Here is a 20,612-nt window from a genome sequence, read left to right on the forward strand (position 1 = left end):
TCCTTTTAATAAGTTCTGTTTCCTCTTGTGTGCACAGCTATAAGTTGAATACCTGTCTGTGGTCTTCAGCATGGAATCCCCTTGTAATCTCTGTAATCTGCAAACTAAATCGATGTTATCACCATTTTACATGTGGGAAAACAAGAGCAGAAAGGTGACAATACTTGCCTGAGGCCAAAAAATTAATCATTTGCAGAGCTGAAGTTTTCAGCTCACTACTGGGGATAAGAAACTTTTGTATATAGAACTATATATGCCATGTTCTTTCTTCCCTAAACCAAGAAAACAGTGTGAACTGTTGCAGAGGAGGCTTGCTGGAGAAGAACAAGAAGCATTCACTTTGCATGTAGAGCGCCAAAAAGAGTTTTCCATAGAAACAGTGTGACAACAAATACACAAAATCATAAATTGTGTAAAACAGAAATTGCCAGTGCATTTGTGTAAGTTAATTTATCTTCTGTCTTTGACCTTCAGGCAAAAGTAGACAATGAAATCCTTGATTACAAGGATTTAGCAGCCATTCCCAAAGTCAAGGCTATTTATGACATTGAACGTCCAGACCTAATTACTTATGAGCCATTCTACACTTCCGCCTACGAGGACAGACAGGAGAGACAGAGTCTTGGAGAGGTAATGAACCAACAAGCAACTCATTCCGCTGTGTGCTTTATATACAGAGCCTGCTTCGCTTCTAATTGACACTCCTAGATGCTGTTGCTGCTGCTGTTCACAGTGCTTTTTGTCTGTTTTGTCTGGGGTTAATGGGAACACTCATGATGATGCCTCGTGTGTGAAACTGCACAATTGGACACCAAATCAACACCAGCCACTGGCAGAGGAATGGCGGGGGGAGGCTTGCAGGCTGTCTCTGTGTGAATCCTCATAACTCTCATGGATATCCTAGTCTTTGGGTACAGCAAAGTCCAAAACATGGGGCAAAAGCCTCACGTTGTGCTGGGGAGCACTGATATTCACAACATAACGTGAGGAATACCATGATATTCTATGGCAGAAGCAGGACTTAAGAGCAGCAGGATACTTTATCTCACACATACTGAAGAGAAATATATTGCCGGAGCACTTTGCCAGGCATTCTGGATAAAATCTGAACTGGGTCAGGATGAAGTGCTCTTCCACCTGGGAAAGCGGGTTAGTTGTGTTATAGAAATACCTGCCTCACATTTTAAACTGCTGATATTTAGTAAGGATTCCTGTATCATGCAATGATAAGAAAAAGTATCTCTATTTTCTTAAATTTGTATTTAAAAGTATCTTTCAGACTGTAGGGTCGCCAGTTTTCTCAGGTGAATTTCCATAGCTGCAGTTACTATTTACATGATTCCAGTGCAGACTCTGAAGCAGGTTTTGTCATGTAATACCATCTTTCTGTAAATCAGACTTCCTGAATGCAAATCTAAGTGGACATGGAAATGGATTTACCTCCTTGCAGTCTCAATGACTTTACTGATTGTAACTGAATTGAGTATGAATTTGAGCTGAGGAGAAAAGAATTACAGTAAATCATTCAAGCACCAGTGGTCTGTAGATGCCCAGATCAGTGTGACTGATAATCTGCTTTCTTAGCAGTGTTCTGCTCACCAGCAGGTCAGAGCTCCCTCAGTTTTTCTCCTTTGTCCTTTAATGTTTTATAGGGTTAGCTTCTTAAATAATAACATGAGTTGAAAATTCAGGAGACTATTCAGCTCAGGAATAAAATAAAGAGATTAATGGGTCAGAACATTACAGAATTTCCCCCCTCCAATTTATGTTGGTAGTGTATCCAGCTGGCACCTGATTCAAAACCACTGAGTGGTCACCATTGGTGACCTCTGACCAATTCCAACAGGCCTGACCCATTCCACAAAACCCACTACAAACACAAGTCTCTTGTTAGTTACAGAGGAAGAACTAATTTCACCAGAGAAGGTGAACTATTTGTTCATCCTTAAAGGGAAGCTCCTTACTGACAAAGCAGTATGTTGGAAGCTGATAAAGCAGTATGGTGCAAGTTGCCTGCTTTTATGCTTGTTCTGGGAATAAGCAAAAGCCTTTGGGGTTTCCTTGTATCATATTTTCACCAGCATTAAATTCAGTTAATTTCTAGTGAGTACAGAAATTTGTTCTGGAAACAGAAGAACTGGGTTTTTCAGACAATGCTACTGCTGACTTCTGTCACCTTGGGCAAGTTATCTCACCTCTTTGTATCTGTTTCTCCTCCCTTCCCTTGCCCTAATGAGAACACAAGCCCATTGGGGTGGAGTGGTCCCTTACCTTGTGTTTGTGTTGTGATAGTCGAGTGACAACAGTCTTGGTATATCTACCTCAGTCACCATTATCTTTAAAAAGCAAAGGAGTTGACATGTTTAGTCATGGCAGGGATTTGCAGACTGAGTGATTTAACCTGCATTCTCTTTGCAAAGGGGGGGTGTGTGGTGGTGTTAAATAAAAGGGGACCCTGAGTTTATTCTACACTAGAAATGCCCCTCACCATGATTTAAAAAAAAAAAAAAATCACCAGTCTCAGCTAAGAAAGATTTCTGTGTGTACAAGGGAAATGTGCAAGAGGCACCAAAGTTGATCCAGAGATGGAGACAAACCTTAATTATAAGGAATGAGCTACAAAACAATGACATACTTTAGCCACAGAAAGTGCGAAAAAACAGCATGAGACTGTCATCCTCACTGCAATGGCAGGGAAATGCTCTGCCAGGTTTCCCACTCGTGGTCCCTTTTTCAGGAGAATCCCGATGTTTGTGGAGCTCGGAAGGCAGCGCTCTCCCACAGCTCCCCCTCGCGGGTGAGCTCCGAGCGTGCACGAGATTAAAAGATACGAATGAAATTTGCAAATTAATCTTTCCTAGCGAAACTGGCCCCTAAAGGAGTGATAATGTTTCCAGAAACCGTCAGATACTCAAGTTCTTCAGGTCCTGCTATTCTGCCCTGTGAGCAGCAACCTGATGAGTACTGAAGTCTTTTCTCAGCTCTGATCTTTGTTGCGTATATATGTATATATATATATATATACACATGCATATATATGTGGAGAGAGAGAGAGAGAGAGACAGAGAGACAGAGAGAAGGAACATTTTAGCTCCGTGTCCTTTATTTCATGTATTCTGTCTATTGAAAGCACTGAATGTCCGTAACAGCTTTCAGTAAACAAGCTGTCATAAAATGAGAAAAAGTTTTTTCTAATGTGATAGATGCTTCAAAATGGAGAAGGCATTCCACCTGGTAGTTCAATTAAAAGACAGTTAAAATGGTATCAGTGAGAACTTTTGTTACAGAAGGACCCCTATAAAGTTTGTAGAAACTTCCCGGAGCACAAAATGACCTGTGCAACTTCAGGTATTAGAGCAGACCCTCAGATCTCAAAGCAATAGGGCATTGGGCCTGTTGCAGTAGAGGTTTCACTGTGTCTTTGGTTGGAATGGGTCTTCTTCCACTTCCCATTCCCCTTCCTCTTCTTTCTCTTTCCTATCTGGAGTTGTCACTCTGTATTTCCACTGGTTTACTGTTCTGGAAAAGAGCTGCTTTTCTCAGCTGTCTGCACAATGTATTTCAAACTGATTATAGTGTAGACTCTGCAATACACCAGGTTTTAAAAGACTTCATAAACCCTGAACCAAACATTCCTTGGCAGCCTCCGAGTTTGAGATATGACAGCTCACCTGTGCATGATAAACAGTAACTTGGCTGTGGAGTGTGGTTCCATTTCCCAAAAAGCAACGAGATGATGTCAGGTAGTGAGGGAGTAAAAATATATGAAAGGAAAAAATACATGGATTCAGCAGGCTACTTTCTAGGCTGCCTTCCCAGTCTTAGATTCCTGTGACTACCTTTTACTGTAGCTATCACCTTAGCATCTAGGTAACCACAGCAGGTGATGGAAATTTGTTTATTTAGAGTAACACATGAGTTACTAGTAGATAAAAGTGGGAATGCACCTCACAACATGTGCTTTTTTGATTCATATTAAGAGTTTTAGATTAGCTCTTGGTTTTTGTGGAGAATGATGGTCCAAAGCACTGTGTATGATACGTTTCATGTAGAGCAAAGCTTTTAGAGCTGCTGTTAGATTATAAGAATTAGGAAAATAAGAATGTAGAAGACATTCAAGGCTTTGACTGAAAGTGTCAAAAGCAGTCTTTAAAAGCTTTATGGAAAATTGCTGAAAAGGAGATGTTTTGTATCCAATAAAAAAATGTAGCTCGTTTGGATACTTTGCATTCCCAGTGTCACCAGCTCTGTGAGATTTAATGGTCTCTCAATGCAAAATATATAGCTGGATATTTAATACCAGAAGTTCTGCATATGCTTTACACTACTGCTGTTGTACATTATTGTAGTAGTTAGACCAGAATCTGCAGTTTTGCTTCCGAGATACTATCTTAAAACTATATCATTCTGTAATAATTATGGTCTTATTTAAAAGCATAATCACTTGCCCAGTTTATTATGACAAATAATATTGAAGTTTTGTGCACAAAGAAAATAATTAAGTCCTCATCTTCCAGCTCCAAATTGTCTGGTGATTAAAGGGCACATAACTGGTAATTATACATGGCCTTTATTCTTGTTCATACCATCAGTGTATGCATAATCATATGTCTCATTTCTAAAGGTATTTCTTGCCTCAGTTTCCCTATCTGTGTTATAGAAACTTTTCATAATATTGTGCATATTTCTGCCCACTGGCCTTTGTGCAGTTCTTTCAATACACTTGCTTGTAATTCCTGTCTGTTCTTACATAACCATGGAGGAACACAGAGATTTAAAGGAGGTCATATCAAAGAAATGTTGATGACAACTACGTGCTCCTTTGCATGAGTATGAAATGTAAGGCCTTGGGGAGAAGCACATTTTTGCCAGTGTGTGCGTTGGAGGAAAAACATGCTTCATCCTGAAAGATATTCTGTATTTTGATTTTCCATGCAAAGCTCTGAGTTAAGTTTATTTACTTTTGATTTCCATTTTAAAGATTTCTTCATAACAGGCATGGTTATTAAATTAATAACTCTTTCTGATTTTGATCTTCACAGCTATGTTTTAATTACCACAGTGATTAGATGGCTAAGACAATCTTGCATGATACTTGACTGAATTAACCACCCGTATAAAGATTCTCCCAGAAACTTTAAACTTCAGTGATTTATGGACCAGTTCCTGAGCAATGTGGAAAAAGCAAATTCTGGTGATGGAATGGCCTCAGTAATTTCTGCATTGCCACTTTACATTGCCATATATCAGAGTATCTGCAGCGATGTTTAGATTACCATTTTCTGGCCCAGTGCATGCAGTGATATTTCATAACCTTATGTTTTATGTCTTTGCAGTCTCCAAGGACATTATCACCTACCCCTTCTGCAGAAGTAAGTCTGGTGGAACCTTTGGGGGCAGTCTCTTACTGTGATTACAGTTATTCAGTTGAGCAAATCCGGGTGTTGGTTTTGTTAGCAGTCTGATTCCTCTCTGTTTGCCACATAGACATGTTTTCTAATATTGAAACTTAACAAAAATTATTTCTAAGAAGGAAACTTAAGCTCTTATTGACAGATTGTACAAAACATGAAGCAGCCACTCCTCCTCTATTGTTGTTTGTAAAGCAGAGCCCTTTGTCCAGCAGGCGTCACTTCTGGTACATTCCTCCTTCCTGTGGCACAGGCGGATTCCGATCTGGATGATTTACATGAGATAAAATGCTACTCTAAGCAACTAAATGATAACTCATGTTTGCTACTGAAACATGTGCAGTTTTGTCTTGAAGAAAACAGAACTATGGTTTGTTTTGGTTTTGCGTAGGAGTTAATTTGAATATCATAATAAAATGAAATTAATACATGAAACATTTGGGAAGTAATTTGTCAGGATACAATAGATACTATTGCTTATGCATTATCATTTTGAGGGTGGAGAGTGTTGCTTTTTTGCAACTTAAAAGTTGTACTGATTTCTATGTGTTTAAAAAGTGACTATAAAATTTCTTGTAAATCTTCATGCATTAACATCAGTCCTTTCCCTTTTGTCCTAGTTTGGTTTGCTTTGTGGGGTTTTTGGGGGGTGGGTTTGTTTTGAGGGGGGTTTTTTTGTTTCTTTCTTTTGCTGGCTTTTTTCCCCAGGAAACCAAGTAAATTGAATTTTGCTATATGAGAAAGTGTCATGTTTTCTGATACAAGGGGAATCTAATTTGGATAGTAAATTCCTATAGATGTAGCTAGTTGTGACACATGGTAAATTTAGGCAGACTCTGTGCTGTAGCTTTTGAATTCTTGCTGCCAGGTTAACCAGCTGAAGGCAAGCTCATGTGTCTTGTGCAGGACATTGCAGGATAGACATATTCTGGCTGTAGCTTCCCTTGTGGAGTCAGGGAATGTGGGCAAATCTAGGATTATATAGAATTTAACAGAAATTACAGGTGGAGTTGGAACCGTCCAAGAATGAACTTTGTCCTTGACTATAAAAATGGATTGAACTCTTTGGAACAGATCACTGAAGAGCAGTAATAATGAAGTAGGTTGAAAGTTTAAGGGATATTGCTATTTCAGTAGCTTCTGCTGATGCCTTCAGATCTGTGGAAATTAAGTGCTGCTAAAGGTGTGCAATGTGCATTTACATTTATTAGTGAATGCTTCTGTTCTGCAGGGTTACCAGGATGTCCGGGATCGCATGATTCACAGGTCTACTAGCCAGGGCTCCATCAATTCTCCAGTGTACAGTCGTCACAGCTACACACCCACCATGTCACGCTCCCCTCAGCATTTCCACAGACCTGGTAAGGGCAACTGCATTAGAAGTATGTGTAAAACTATTGTTTCTTTATTATGCCACTTAGTGGTGCAGTGAAGCACTTGTTTCTTTTAGGAGTGAAAATTCAGGATTGAAAAATTGTTGCGTATTTTAATATCTCATTTTCTACCTGTTTTTTTTGTTCTTGACTGTCGTAGTCTTTTGCACTAGGCTATGAGTGTTGCTTATGTCATAAATATGTATCTTCTGGTTTCGTTTCCAATCAATTATTTTTAAAATATTTGTATGTTTCTGAAAGCAAGCAAAAATTTGCAGCCGTGAATCACAAACTTCATTCTGGAATTTGGAAAAAGTATCATATATTGGAAGCAAAAATTATGGCTTGACTATGCAGAAGTCAGTAATGTAGGTTTACTCTCTTCTAAAAAATTCATTTAAAGCTTGGTGCCACCATAGAATCTCATATTCAGCAGCAAAACACCCATATGTTCCAAATTGCTAGTCATTTTTTAAAGCATGTACTCATGGTTCACAAGGTATCTTTCTTAATTAAAGCCATAGGCAATTGCCTGGGAACACTTGAAAACACAGACTTCATTTTCTGGTTTAGCAGTGATGTGCAAGTTCTGTGTGCAATCTAGAAAATGTACAGGTCGTTCAGGTTCCCAGTGCATTCAAAATTACTGGTTGTGTATATAAAAGCTAGACATAAAAATGAACTATTCATCCACACCCAAACAGCGTAAAAATGTATTGCTAAATGCTATTCATTGAAGACTCTTCAAGACTGATTTTATTGTGTATGGTAATGAATTAAATCTTTGTAATCTGTTTTTAAATTAAGTGATACAATCGCACGGTTTCATCTTCCTTGGTGATTACAGCTGAACAGTTGGGATGCCAAAAGCCCATATGCAATAGGAGCTGCATTTTTAAAATTAAAGATTTATAATAGAGCCACCACTGTGGAACTTGAATGCTGTAGCCATTTCCTAGTGGGGGTGGGCTGAAAGCAGCCAATTGTGTCTGTCAGTGAATGCCTTATTTACGGGACCCAGGGGAGGTGGGACAGAAGCAAATTGTGTCTGATACTTGGTGCTGACAACATGACTGTGTTTTAAGATGACGTTACAACTGAAAGTGAAAGAGACTTGAAAGCATGAAAAAGCTGCAAACTTCTGTCTCTTGATTCTGACAATTCTGAGGGGGTTTTTCCGTTTATATCAGTTGTATCAGAGATATGAACAAATCCAGGTCCTATTACAGACTCTACTGTGATTGAGTTTTACTGTCTGTGTTCAGTCAAAGACCTTCCCCAGAAGCAGTCTCTGTTGATGTAACTCTTGTGATGGGCGAATGGGCTCAAGCCACAGTTTGGATCCAAATATAAAATCTTCAAAAGTCCACACCCTAAGGGATTTTCTGAGAAGATATTTGTTCAAATTTATCTCTGCTCAGATGTTCTCATCTTCGACTCACCTGGTACTGTTCCTCACATGACAGAGAAGTAATTCTATCAAATTCATCATTTGATGTTTTCTACCCTGCTTTGGGGTAATCGCTAATACTACTTTAATAATTTTCCTACAGTAATTATTTTCCCACAATAATTATTCATGTTGAATAATAGCACATGTATATTTACCTTTTTTCTCCTAATGGCACTTCTTTTCACCATGTTATTTGCAAGAATAACTTCTCTCTGAATAAACCCAGTGGCCCCCGATAACTTCTCTTTTGCTCCCAGCTAGCCCTTGAGAGAGAAGTGAACTGCTGTATTGACGTTGTCAGCATAAGGTTCTTCAAAAATTGAGTGCTACATACAAGCTCTGAAAAAGTTTGCAGCCTTTTCCTCCTGCTGTGCCCTAGCTGATGTTGGCAGCATTTTTGGAATGTCTTAAAACAATAGAAAACAGCTTGCATGCCTCTTGGCTGACATTTTTTGGTCAGGCACTTTCCAAACCAGCTGCTTTCTTAACTAATTGAGCGTCAGTGTTTGTGATGTTTGCATGCTGGTAGCAAGCTACTTTCAGGTAACAAGGCATAGATCAGAAGCTCATTAAGCCAATAATGTTATGCTAAAATTAGTGATGCAGTTCAAATCTAAGCCTCTCTTCTAATACTTCCTGTAATTTTGTCTAACATTTATGAACCCTTTGGTACGTCTTTAACCTTTTTTTTTTTCTCCTTCCTTCTTTTCAGAATCCTAATTGTTCAATGCCTTTTTTCTTTCCCTTCCTCTGAAGCCTCCTTCCCTGCCTTTCTCTTATTGTTTTTCTTTGTTTTCATTGTGTTCTGCCCCCCGACTCCCTGCTGCCGCAGAGCTGCTCCCTACTGGTGTGCAGCGCTTGTCATACCTGCGCACGAGCAGTCTCAGCTCCTCTCACCATGACTCCCGCCCCAACTCCCCCTTCCGACACCACTTCATCCCCCATGTCAAAGGTAAGGAGCCAGGCCTCTCCAGGGAGTACCCTCCAGGCTGGAGATTTATTAGCATTCTGGCAAAGCTGATAAGGTGTATCTCTGTAAGGTGGTCATTGGCTGTGTAGCTGAGCATGCCTCGAAATGTGCCCTTGCACTTAGAACTACGTTAGCATAGACATAATGTCCTTTTTTGGAGGAAATATGTCATTTCTAAGGGCCCTAGTTGAAGAGCCACCAAGCATTTACCTGGTAGAAATACACAGAAAACCACTGTCATTTGCTCTTTAGAACCTGTATGTGCCTAGTTTAGCTTCTTTCTAAAGCAGTGCATAACAATCACTTCAGCAGTTAGCATATAAAATTTAATTATTAGTTCCACATTCTTAAAGCATGCATTGAAAAATTGACTACACTATTGCCTGAATGAGAGCAAGGTGATTAAAAATTTGGAGAAGAAAAAGGTTATATAAATATCAATGGCAACAATGCAGTTAATCTTTATTATCCACATTGGCAATGATTAGAGACCAGCAAAGTAAAATTAAAATCTCCAGGCCTTTCTTCAACTAGTGTGAATTGGCAGGCTCTGCTAAAGGCAGTAGCATTGCAATTATTTACATTATTTAAGGATCTAGTCTTTTACTAAATCTTTTATTTCCCATTATTTGTTTTGGAGAAGGATTGCTCTTTTATTGTATCCCTTCAAGGAATTAATTTTAAACTCAATAAGATTTTAGTTTTGTTTCCTGCTTTCTGTGAATGTAGTTTTTATGTTAATTTCTACTGGAGCACTCTGACTGGGCCATCTCTTCTTTTGGGGGAGAAGGTCACAAGCTTATATCACCTCAAGAACTCAAAAAGAGGCAGCTGAGTAAGTTGAACATAGATTCTAATCTGGCAGCATTGATGAATGTAGTTAATCATAAATTGGAGATAATCAAAAGCAGTTTCAAGAAAGTTGTTGCCATGAACTTTCAAGAAATGATAATAGATCTCAACATCATACATCTTTAGGCATTCAGATCACCATTACTAATTTTATTCTTGCCTTTTCTTAGATGATTTTTGTTAATCTGCACTGTCCACCTTCCTATTATGTCACTATTAAAAAAATGCCTCACTTAAAAAAATTGGGACCCTTAAAAATAGATACAGTGCTCATTTCAGCATGCAGTTAATTCATAGTCCTTGCAATTTCAACATTTCTTTGCTGTAAATAAAAACTAATGCTCACACTCTTTCAAGTGGCATTTTCATTCTTTTTCAGTTGAGAAAATAGCTTCTTCAACAGATAAATGAGAAGAACTATTGAAAATCCATGCTTATTGTTTTCAGATTTCAAAAAATTACCTGGTGTATAGATCAGGTGTCTCTCTCAGTTATTGGCACAAAAGGCCAAGTGGGATTGCAAGCGCTGTAGGCAAAGGGGTGGGGATGGTTTTTATCAGATATGCCATGGAAGATGTTGTAAGAATCCACAATTTTCTGAAGGCCTGAGCATCATTTGTGTGTCATAACTCGGCAAAGCTCCTGAAAGCTCAAGTTCATGTCACTGTGACAGTGTTCACCACCCAAGGATGTCGTACATGTGAGAAGGGGCAAGTAGCAGGTACCCATGTCTTGTAATTCACTTGGCTGAACTGAAAGAGCAGCCAAATAGCTGGTTGAGAGAAAGAAGCACAGTGCAGCAGAAAAGGGAGATCATTCTGGCACTGACTGCCAGAATCTAATGGAGCTCCCTGATATTCTTACCTTTAAGGGATTGCCTTGGGTATTCTAGGTGTCTGTTTTCAGAGTTTGAAGAACTGCACTCTTTTCCTGGAGTAGCACTTCTGTGTCTAATAAGGAATTAGAACTTGTAAATGTATCTGAAATGAGGACAGTAGCACTGTTTGGGGTTAATTTGATGTGATGGATACATTTGCAGTGATTCAAAAAAGAGGCATCATGTGGTCACCTTGTTACTTGGTCAGCATTTCTCACTTGTACTTTTAGCAAGAAGGTGGACTTGATGTAAGTTTGTAAGAAAGATCTCATAAAGCTGTAGTTTTAGGGTTTCTTCTTTTAAGAGTCAGAAAATATGGATCGTGCCTAAACTGCTTTGGTAAAGGGGCGTGATTTCCAAATGGCATAATGATAATTTAAGTGTTATATGACACATTTCACTTGTGTTATTTTGTATAATCAAGCCAGAAAAGTAGACATTTAGACTGGTTTCAGTGTGTTTTCATACAACATAAGGCTTAAAGGCAAAAGTCAAGAAACTGGAGGAGTGAAAGGGACTAAATATGCCTCAGAAAGTCTTAGTGAGAGTTTGTTGATGGAACATATATGTTGAACAAGCTGGAAAAGCATGTAATATGCATCAGCTTAGACTTCATCTAATCTGATTTGGACTCCCCATTGAATTTGGTCTTGTCTCAATAAAGTACTATCTTTGCTATAAAAGAATCAAAACAAGTCCACAAATGAAAGAAACCCTGACCCTTCTGAAATCAGAGACAAAAGTCTTATTGAGAGCCAGGATTTCATCTCACATGCCTAGAATTTTTCAAAGGCATTCAAGTGTATTGCAGAGCTCCCATAAGATTTCCATATAGAGAGCTCCAAAGTATTGTGTATTCCTTTGCTCACAGACCCTTCCCGTGAGGAATCTACCCACCTTTATTGTGAATTTGGGCCTTGGTTTTCACAGGTTCCTGCTTTCCTTCCCTGAGGCATGTTTCTGAAATCAAATAATCTCTGTACATGATAACCATTTCCAGGGTTTTGTGGATGCAGCTGAAAGTTCTGCTCTGGAAAACAGCCGTTTTGGCTGTTCCATGATTTTTAGTTTTGTGTGTGAAATAAGAGCTACACATCTGGACAAGATGATGAATGATAATTTGACAAAACCTGGATAGGACTTAGGGTTTCAGGTATTTTTGAGCTTGTTTTCCTATGTTTATTGAGAAGTAGAGCAACTATACTGCAAGCTGACAGAAGGCTCAGTGTTGTTTGCATGTGGGTTTTCTGTCCTGATTTTGTGAACTGAGCTTGTGAATCACACAGTGAGCCCAGTGGTGAGCACTTCAGAAGGCAGCAGGAACCTGCATTACACTGTGCAGTGTATAGGCAAGCAATTATATTCCTGACTGCTATGGCAACCTGCTTAACAAATTGATCTATAGAAAACAAGAACTCCCTGATGGAGCAAAGAGAATGAAAGAAAAAAAAAAAGCCTCTAAATTTCACTTCTGAGGCTTCTGTGCTCTAGGGATTGATTTTTATATTAAGTTTATTCTGTTATCTCTTAACCTCCAAGCCCCCCAACCTACACACATGCATATTTAACTTTATGTTGAATGTGGGAGTTAGTTCTTTCTGCGTTGGTGTTGGTGGAGTGCTCTTGTTGCTTTGGGGAGTTAACAGTAGTTATGGTATATCTGAGACAGTAAGAGAGAGGCTTTCCTGTGCAGGCACAGCAAGGAACCCAAATTCAGGGCATGCAGAGGCCCTACTTTTATGTAAAGCTGCAAGCAGGCCCTGGAAGGCAGGTGCAGGCAGCCAGGAGCTCTGCTTGCCTGTGTGCATATGCACACTCTGCAGATGTTGGCACTGCTTCCATAAACTGTGGGTAATTTTACAGCTGCATCTGAAGCACTTAAGCCTCGTTCTGAGAGTGGTCTCCTCAGGGATGGTCTAATGAGAAGCTAAGTAGATGTACTATTCCCTCTTGCAGAGGTTGGAGGTAATGAGTCTGCCATCCTAGAAAGTGTAAAGGAGAGTTATTTGTCACTACTGGTAGGAGTAATTAGGAAGGGAGAGACTGCACGGGAACCCCAGGAAATACAAGCCAGCAGAGACATCTGTAGAGCATCATGGCAGGATGGTACCACAGTAATTGTCTGGTACTGGATGCATTATACAGCATTACCAGTTCTCTCTAAACAAATTATCTGTGTGCCAGATACAAGATTAGCCAGCACACATTTATGCATACTTAGTTGCATCTAGCTGAAATAGGGAGGGGTATAAGAAGGATTTCTTCCCTGTATTTTTAGCGTTGGTGATTGAGGTATTGCAAATTGAACATGCCCACATTTTGACTCCCAGTTCCCAACAGGTAAAATGTATTTGTGACTCCTTCGTTGTGACAAGTCCACAAAATCCCTTTTGTTCTTCTCTTTCATTGAGCAAACTAATTGCTAATGGAAGCAGAAAGGCGGAGTGACATGTCTCTATATCTTGAGACTATATCAATATTGATGGGGGTTTTTTTGCCTTATAGAATAATGATTTTGCTGAAAAGTAACTCATAATTTCTCAGTACAAGCAAAAGACATAAGTAAAATCAGCTTAACCAAGTGAGGTGTTTCACCATCACAATATCTCAAAGGCTGGAGAAGTAGAATTGCTAAGTAACGGACCATAGATTGAGATATGGCAAAAATGTTTTAATTAATCATTCATACGGCTTTTCAGAGTTAGTAAATCTAGCACTTACTGTTAATTGGCCAGAAGCTCAGCATTGCTGCACCCGAATTAGAAAACCACTATCAAGTCATGTGGTTGAAAGAACATCATGTCTTTTAGGGCTGAAATGTCAAAGTGGTAAATATAGAATTTTGCATATGCATTCTTCTGGAAAAATTTTGTACAACCAAGCCCCCTGAAATGGGCATGTAATTTATAAAACGTATATGCAGATGAGCTAACTTGTATACTGGCAGAGGCCTCTGTGGCACATCTCTTTCAGCAAGGTTTGTAAAGAGCATTTTTTTCTCCCTTTTGGTGCCTTTTAGATTGGCAGATGCCTGTTCAAGTAAAAGATGATTTTTTGTTTAAATTGTAAGGAAAACTTCTTTTTTTTCTGCTCCCACACCTATCTCCCACCCCAAATATATAAATAAGAAATGTGCTGAGTCCAAGGTTTTGGGTCGTCTAACAGGACATAGGAAACCTGTAGGTGAAAGGAGGCCTGCAATTTCCTTTTTCTTGTGTTTTATAGCTCTCCTGTACTTGTTATCATTCTCACCACCCCCCTACTCCATTTTTTTCTTAATCTGCTTTCCTATGGTTTTCTAAGCCTTTGTGCATATTTGAAAAATGGAAGGGATTTGATGTTCCCCTACTTTTCACTATTGTGATCATCCCCACTCATGTAAAATAAGCACCCATGCGGATGGTTCTCCCTAGTATGAAGAATGGCAGTGTAAAAGGCAGCAGCATTCTTTTAAGGTACACACAGAACCATGTGTTTGGATATCTGGCTGCTAAGTCTTGATACTTGGGGATCAACCAGCATGGTTCTGCAACAGCCCTCTTGCTCTGGCAAGACATAGGAACTTTCAGGGCCGTTGGATTGCTGAGGTGCATTGTTAGGAGGCAAAGTAGTCCCAGTAAGAGTAATCCTACAAGTGGAACAAACAGTATGTGCAAAATGGAACTAAAGTTTTTAGGCATTAGATTCAGGTTTGCTAAATCAGCAGTGGTGAAATTGTCATCAGAGCCCATTTTGGCATTGACAGAGATTTGGAGTGTCACCAGCAATGTGGGTGCAGCCACCAAATGGGGTGCATTGCTTTACAAATTATTTTGGCATATCAGAATTTTTCTAAACCAGTGAAAGAGTGTGTAATGAACAGTTATGCCTTTTGATATGGGCCAAGTGAGCTAACAGCTATTTTCTGTTTCTAGTTTCTGTACACTTTTGGTTTAGTGAACTGTAGTAACTGCCAGCATCTGCTTCTATCTGCTTTCGGTTGCATATCTAATACTATGCTCCATGTTTGCGCCTTTGAATTCCAAATATCAATCTCCATACTAAAAATTGATTGCCAAGTAACCTTCCATTCTTCTTTTCCACACTGCCCATCTAAGCACCAGCTCTGAGCACACAGCTCCTGCCTGCATGCCGTCAGAATGAGTCTGAGCTGCTCAAACCTCAACTCCAGCCTGAACATGAATTTTTGTTTCTGCAGGAATATCAGGGAGATAAAAAAAGTCACCCAGGGCTACCAGTTCTCCTTATTGTTTGTATTTATATTTTTGGTTCAACTTCTTTTCTTCCTGGAAGTTTTGATTCCACCAGTTTTGTTTGGGTGTGATTGGGCTTGCTTTTTTTCTTTTTCTTTTTTTTAATTGCTCTCCCTCTTCTCATTTTGTTTTCTCCATTTTTTCATTGGAGGCAATGAGCCGTCCAGCGGTCGGAACTCCCCTGTCCCCTATCGGCCTGACAGTCGCCCTCTCACTCCAACTTACGCTCAGGCCCCTAAACATTTCCATGTTCCAGGTAGGAGCTGGCACTGTATGTGTCTTGGTGTCCTGTCACAGTGTAGAATGTAGCCTTTGTAACTTCTGTCTTGTCTCCATCGTTTCACACTGTTTACCATGGGTTTCACCCTCAGGGTTTGGAACTGCTTCTCGGCTTGCTGAGAGGAGTAGTGCCTTAAGAAATATGGGGCTTCGTTGTGATTTTTGCCTGTTCTGTTGGTCAGGTGTTTCACTGTTAGAATGTCTTGGTTTTCAGAGTCTGGTTTTGGCCTGTAAGCTGTATATGAGCTACGTAGGGCTTGATTTTTCTCCCAGTTGCACCATCTGAGCACCAGCATAGCTCTGCTAATTTTAGGAGTTGGTTTTGATTGACATGCAGAAAAGAAGTGGCCGGTGAACCATTACATATGTTGTACATTCAGATTGCTGTGACTTGTTTCAGTCTTGAACCCAATAATTCTAGTTTAGTGTTCCTTCTTTTTAAAGCAGGTGAGGATGTTTCTTTACTTGTTTTGTGCAATGGCATGGTGTCCTCAGGCGTACCTGCAGATCCACAAGGATATATATATGCCTTAGGACGTCCTCTCTATAAAAGGCAGTCTCTTTTTTGAAGTGAGCTGCAGAGTTATTCCAGCATCTGAGAAGATCATCTGGGATGGGGCTGTGTCCCCATAGGGTTGTGGACATGCATCTGACTGCATCAGTGCTAGCTGAAAGCCTTATTATATCCAGTTATTCTTCAGGTCCCCTTCAGCCTAGTGTCCCTCCATGCTGCCAGGGGTTACTGCTCCTCCTCCATTCCTCAAATCTGGCAAATAAACTGTTTGTGTGCACTCCCTTCAGCCCCAGCGTGACCTGGCCTGGCTAAGGTTGGCTGGTTTAACGCTTACGCTAACCTGGCTCACTTGGACTTGCGTAAGCTGAAGCATGAATAGCTGTGATAATCTCGAGCGCGGTGGGAGAGTGATGCAGCCCCAGAAGGAGCTGTGCTCCTGTCCCACTTAGAGCTTTGTGGTGTAGATGTGCGCAAAAGCACTGCATGACTACCCTTGTGATGTTTGTACCTATTTGCTGGTCAAGTGGCCATAACAGATCACACACAAGTGTGAGATACCACAGTGTCCTTGAGTGCAATGCGTTTGCCTGTATAGTTAAGGATGTAGGGCTCTGCAGAGCAGGACTTGCCTCTGTTTCAATAGATTTTTAGGGTTAGCTTTCCTTAACGCCAAAGGCAAGGTTGTCTTCTGTAGCAGTTTAATTGGATCTGTGATACACCGCATGTATTTCTGAAATTCCTTTTCATCTTTCATTCTGTTGTAACTGAAAACTTTTTTCAGGCAGAACAAAGTAGCAAAATGGGTTTCTGATGTTAATTTTCTAATTCCCAGTAGCTTGTTTTGGTCTTCTAATAAGATTTTGGCACAGTTTTTCACTGTAGCACTGATTTTGGATTAACTTTTTTATTTGTAGCTGTGCTGAATACATGAAGTGTTGGCTTGGGTGGGAAGGTAGTTTAGAACAAAACGGTTCCTGTCCTAGATTATTGTTTGTAAAAATATGGTATCTTTTAGACATGCTGTAGATTTACTGCATTAGAGTTCTGGGAAGTGTTTTTATTCTGATTTACATAAATGATATACAATGTGGTGGGCCTTACATAAAAAAGTTACGAAAAAAAAAAAAAGGAAATCTGTTTTTGTGGTTTGAGAATTAGTAGCATATCAGTTAACATTGCATAAAGCATCCCTTTTGACTTGCTGAGGTGTGGCTGTTCAAAACAGTGTCCTAGGCAGGTATTTTGTGCTCTGGATGTTGAAGTGAATCATAGGCTCACTGCATTCTCTGCTCAATCCAGCCAGTCAGTTGGAAAGAAAATTGAGCTGAAGCACAATTTTCCCCAGAAGTTATTTGGGAATGGGAAAAGCCATTCCCCAAATGGCTTGTATCTTCACCATTGAAATGTCTTGTCTGCTTACATTTCTTCTCTAACTTATTCCACGTTAAAATCATGACTTGATGCATCTACATGTTACAGAATCAGCTCCAAAGGACTTCATACCACATGTCTTTGACTTTTCACTGGTTCTTATATTTTCTTTTCTTTAAATAATCTGATTTTGTATAATACTAGAAATAGCTTTCTGGCTTTTTCTTGTTTACATCCTTGATTTGGTCTGTGTGTTGTTTTAGTGCTGGAGTTATCTTTATCTACAACCGAAGTAGTTTTCATATTCCCTTTTTTTCTGTGTCTTAATATCACAGATCAAGGTGTCAACATTTACAGGAAACCGCCCATCTACAAACAGCACGGTAAATGATCTTTCCCTTTTTATTTCAAAACTGGAATGTCAACTAAATTATAAGGTGTGCAGATTAGTGAAAAGCATTCAGTTTTTATTTTGTAAGCATAAGTTTAGTAGTCGAAGTTTGAAACAGCTGTTATTGCATGTCCTGCCAAGTGGTTATGTTTTAAAGCATGTTGTTTCATTTGGATCATATGGTTTAATCTTGGCCATGTGGATATTAATGGCAAAATTGCCACTAGCCGGGATTTTGCTGCTTCTTTAGCATTATGATGCCTTTCAATATTTCACTTCTTTAAATTTATATTTTCAAAATACAGGTACTGGTCCGTGTTAAAATGCATTAACAACAAACTCTTCTCTGACAGGGAATTCTTGAAATTTCCTTACTTTAAACAGACGCAGTATAATAATTTACTTCAACAGCAAAGATGGAGATGTTATTATCAGACTGGAATTCTGAATGTATCTGTGGCTTCAAATAAGAATATTTAATTAGTGAAGGTATTATAGGTGACACTTATCACTGACAGGGCTAATTTGATTCTCAGGCCCTGTGAGACAGCTCAGATACACTGTATTTGTTTTTCCAGGGGTTTGGGTTCTGAGTTGGACAGCAGTGTTAGTAAATTAAAATTTTTGGTGTAGAGGTTGCTATAGCAAATCTGAAACACCAGTGATGGCAGAAGGCCACTGCCTTGCCTGTCATTAGTACTGCAGGACAAGGTCCCGTTACAATGGAGTGTGTTCACTCTTCCCTTCTCCTGTGAACACAAAACTGTGCATAGGAGATGATTTTTATTTACTGTGGTGAAAGACAGATGACTCCACTTCTTAAAGACTCTTGAGTTTGCATCCTTTTGCAGACTTTTTATCCAGTGAAGTGTATTTAGGATTAAGTGGCAAATTAGCAGTTCTACCGGGTTTAGATGAACAGTTGGCTGAGAGGCATTGAACTGAGCTGAGTAGGAAAACCCAGAAGTCCGTTCTGCAGTCAGGAATTGCAAATTACACTCCTCTGGTATTGCATCAAGTTTTTTTCCTTTCTTTTTTTAAGTTTCAAACCATATACTCATTTTGGAAAAAGTCTTAACATTGTTTCTGTTTATTTTTATGGTTTTAATGTATCTCCTCACCTCCCATTAACATGTGAATGTTTAACCTCTGACATCACCAATTCTAATACGTAAGTACTGTTTGAAGTCATGCTTTTGTAAACTCTGACCAGCTTCCTCCATGCCTGCAATTATGCTTAGATTTTCCCAGTCATAAACTGGTCAGAATTACCAATGATATCTAATACTGATGTTCCTAAACTACCCTGAACGTGTTGGATGAGCAAACAGGGCATCACTTCGTTAACAGGTGTCTTTCTGTTTTTAAAACAAAAAGAGAAAAGGAAAAAAAGTCCAGCACCCTTGCTTCTGATACAATAGCTTCATGTAAGTGAAGGTGATTTGAGCTAACAGTTTGCATCTTAAGAGGTAGTTAAGGCTGGGTTTAATGTAAACTGGATCCTATTGGATGTTTTTTGCTTTTTAATGTCAAGAAGTGAAAGCCATAATGCACATCCTCACATGCTTTTATGAGACTTTGGCTTAGAATGGAATCTTAAGTGGATGCCCATGGCTGAGCTATTTTATTGATGAGGTTCAGTGCATTGCAAGTGCCTTTCCCTGCCAAGTTGATCTGAATGGAGTTTAGTATTTATTAATAAGTTTACATCTGCTTTTGCTACTACTGCATGCTATAAGCAAGAGCATGCAGCAGAAAAAAAATTCCCCTAGTTAAATGTATTTGTTTCAGGTTTCTATTTTTTGTTTGTTTTGCAGCTTTTCACAGAAATATAGGAAATAATTATCATCAGTAGTGTTAAAATTAGTACTGTTCCTCTGAACTATATGTTTTCTTGCCCTAGAGGGAAGACAGATCAGTACATAAAGCTGGGTTCACCTTCATTAATAATCAGCTGTCCTTAAGAGATATTGATGAATACTCATAGGCTGAATTTTCTCACTCTTGCCTAATCATTCTTACACTGTGAAACCCTAGTAAAATCCAAAGCTGATTTGGGGTTATTTTGGGGGTGGGAATGTGGGAGGAGAGGAAGGTTCAACTCCAGTCTATTGGCAAGAGAAAGGCATTACCTTGCTTCAAATTGCAATTAGAATAGCAAAACATGAAAATGTTCACTTCTGAAAATTAACTACTTGTAAAGTATAAAATTTTGCCAGAGTAAGGAAGACCTTTGTATTGATACAGATTATTACATAGCTAAGTTCCCTGATTGCCATCTAGATGCAGCTGCTTTGGCAGCACAGAGCAAGTCCTCCGAGGATATCATCAAGTCCTCCAAGTTCCCAGCAGCTCATGCACCAGCACCCAACGAGATACCAAAGATTGAGACGGACCACTGGCCAGGTCCTCCCTCCCTTGCTGCCATAGGTATGCAAAAGCAAATGGTACAACGATGCGGCTTGAAAGGTACTGGTAACCAAAGTAGGTTAATAGTGGAGCTGTAAAAATGGGTAGTAAAGGTGGCGTCCACTCCAGATGTTCACCACGAAGTGCAGCTCTTCTGGTGAGACCACTGAATGTCTGAATCTGAAACTGTTGAATTTTGCTGAGTAGAAGAGGTTTTGCTAAAGGACTTTGGAACTGATCACACAGATTAGCCCATAGGAAAATTTTGTGAACTCTAGTGCAGTAGCTTAAAAAATGTGGTGTGTCACACAAGCCTGACTTCTTTCAGTTATTCTATTTAATCTTTTAGTCCTAAGCTAATAGTAGTTATGCCACAGAAAATATTATTGCTTCCAACCACATGACTAATTTCATGGCAAGAAACAATGTCTGAATTGGAACAATTAACAGACTAAATAA

At 39.4% G+C, this 20,612-nt stretch overlaps 1 protein-coding gene across 14 annotated transcripts in view; it reads left to right on the plus strand.

Annotated features, from left to right (window-relative positions):
• The window catches only part of ABLIM1 (actin binding LIM protein 1), a 146,462-nt gene that overhangs the window by 114,707 nt on the left and 11,143 nt on the right, over positions 1-20,612 (plus strand). For 4 of the 14 annotated variants that reach the window (XM_017803807.1, XM_017803819.1, XM_017803760.1 and 1 more), the window contains 6 exons: positions 475-630; positions 5,337-5,372; positions 6,643-6,772; positions 15,341-15,445; positions 17,689-17,736; positions 20,034-20,174. In XM_017803807.1, the coding sequence (XP_017659296.1) occupies positions 475-630; positions 5,337-5,372; positions 6,643-6,772; positions 15,341-15,445; positions 17,689-17,736; positions 20,034-20,174 (616 nt within the window). Of the gene's footprint in view, positions 1-474; positions 631-5,336; positions 5,373-6,642; positions 6,773-15,340; positions 15,446-17,688; positions 17,737-20,003; positions 20,175-20,612 lie in introns of all 14 variants that reach the window. The other 10 variants (XM_017803755.1, XM_017803767.1, XM_017803787.1 and 7 more) reach the window with 6 other exon arrangements.

This window comes from Lepidothrix coronata, unplaced genomic scaffold (genome assembly GCF_001604755.1).
Source record: "Lepidothrix coronata isolate B3197 unplaced genomic scaffold, Lepidothrix_coronata-1.0 Scaffold8, whole genome shotgun sequence".
Taxonomy (NCBI): domain Eukaryota; kingdom Metazoa; phylum Chordata; class Aves; order Passeriformes; family Pipridae; genus Lepidothrix; species Lepidothrix coronata.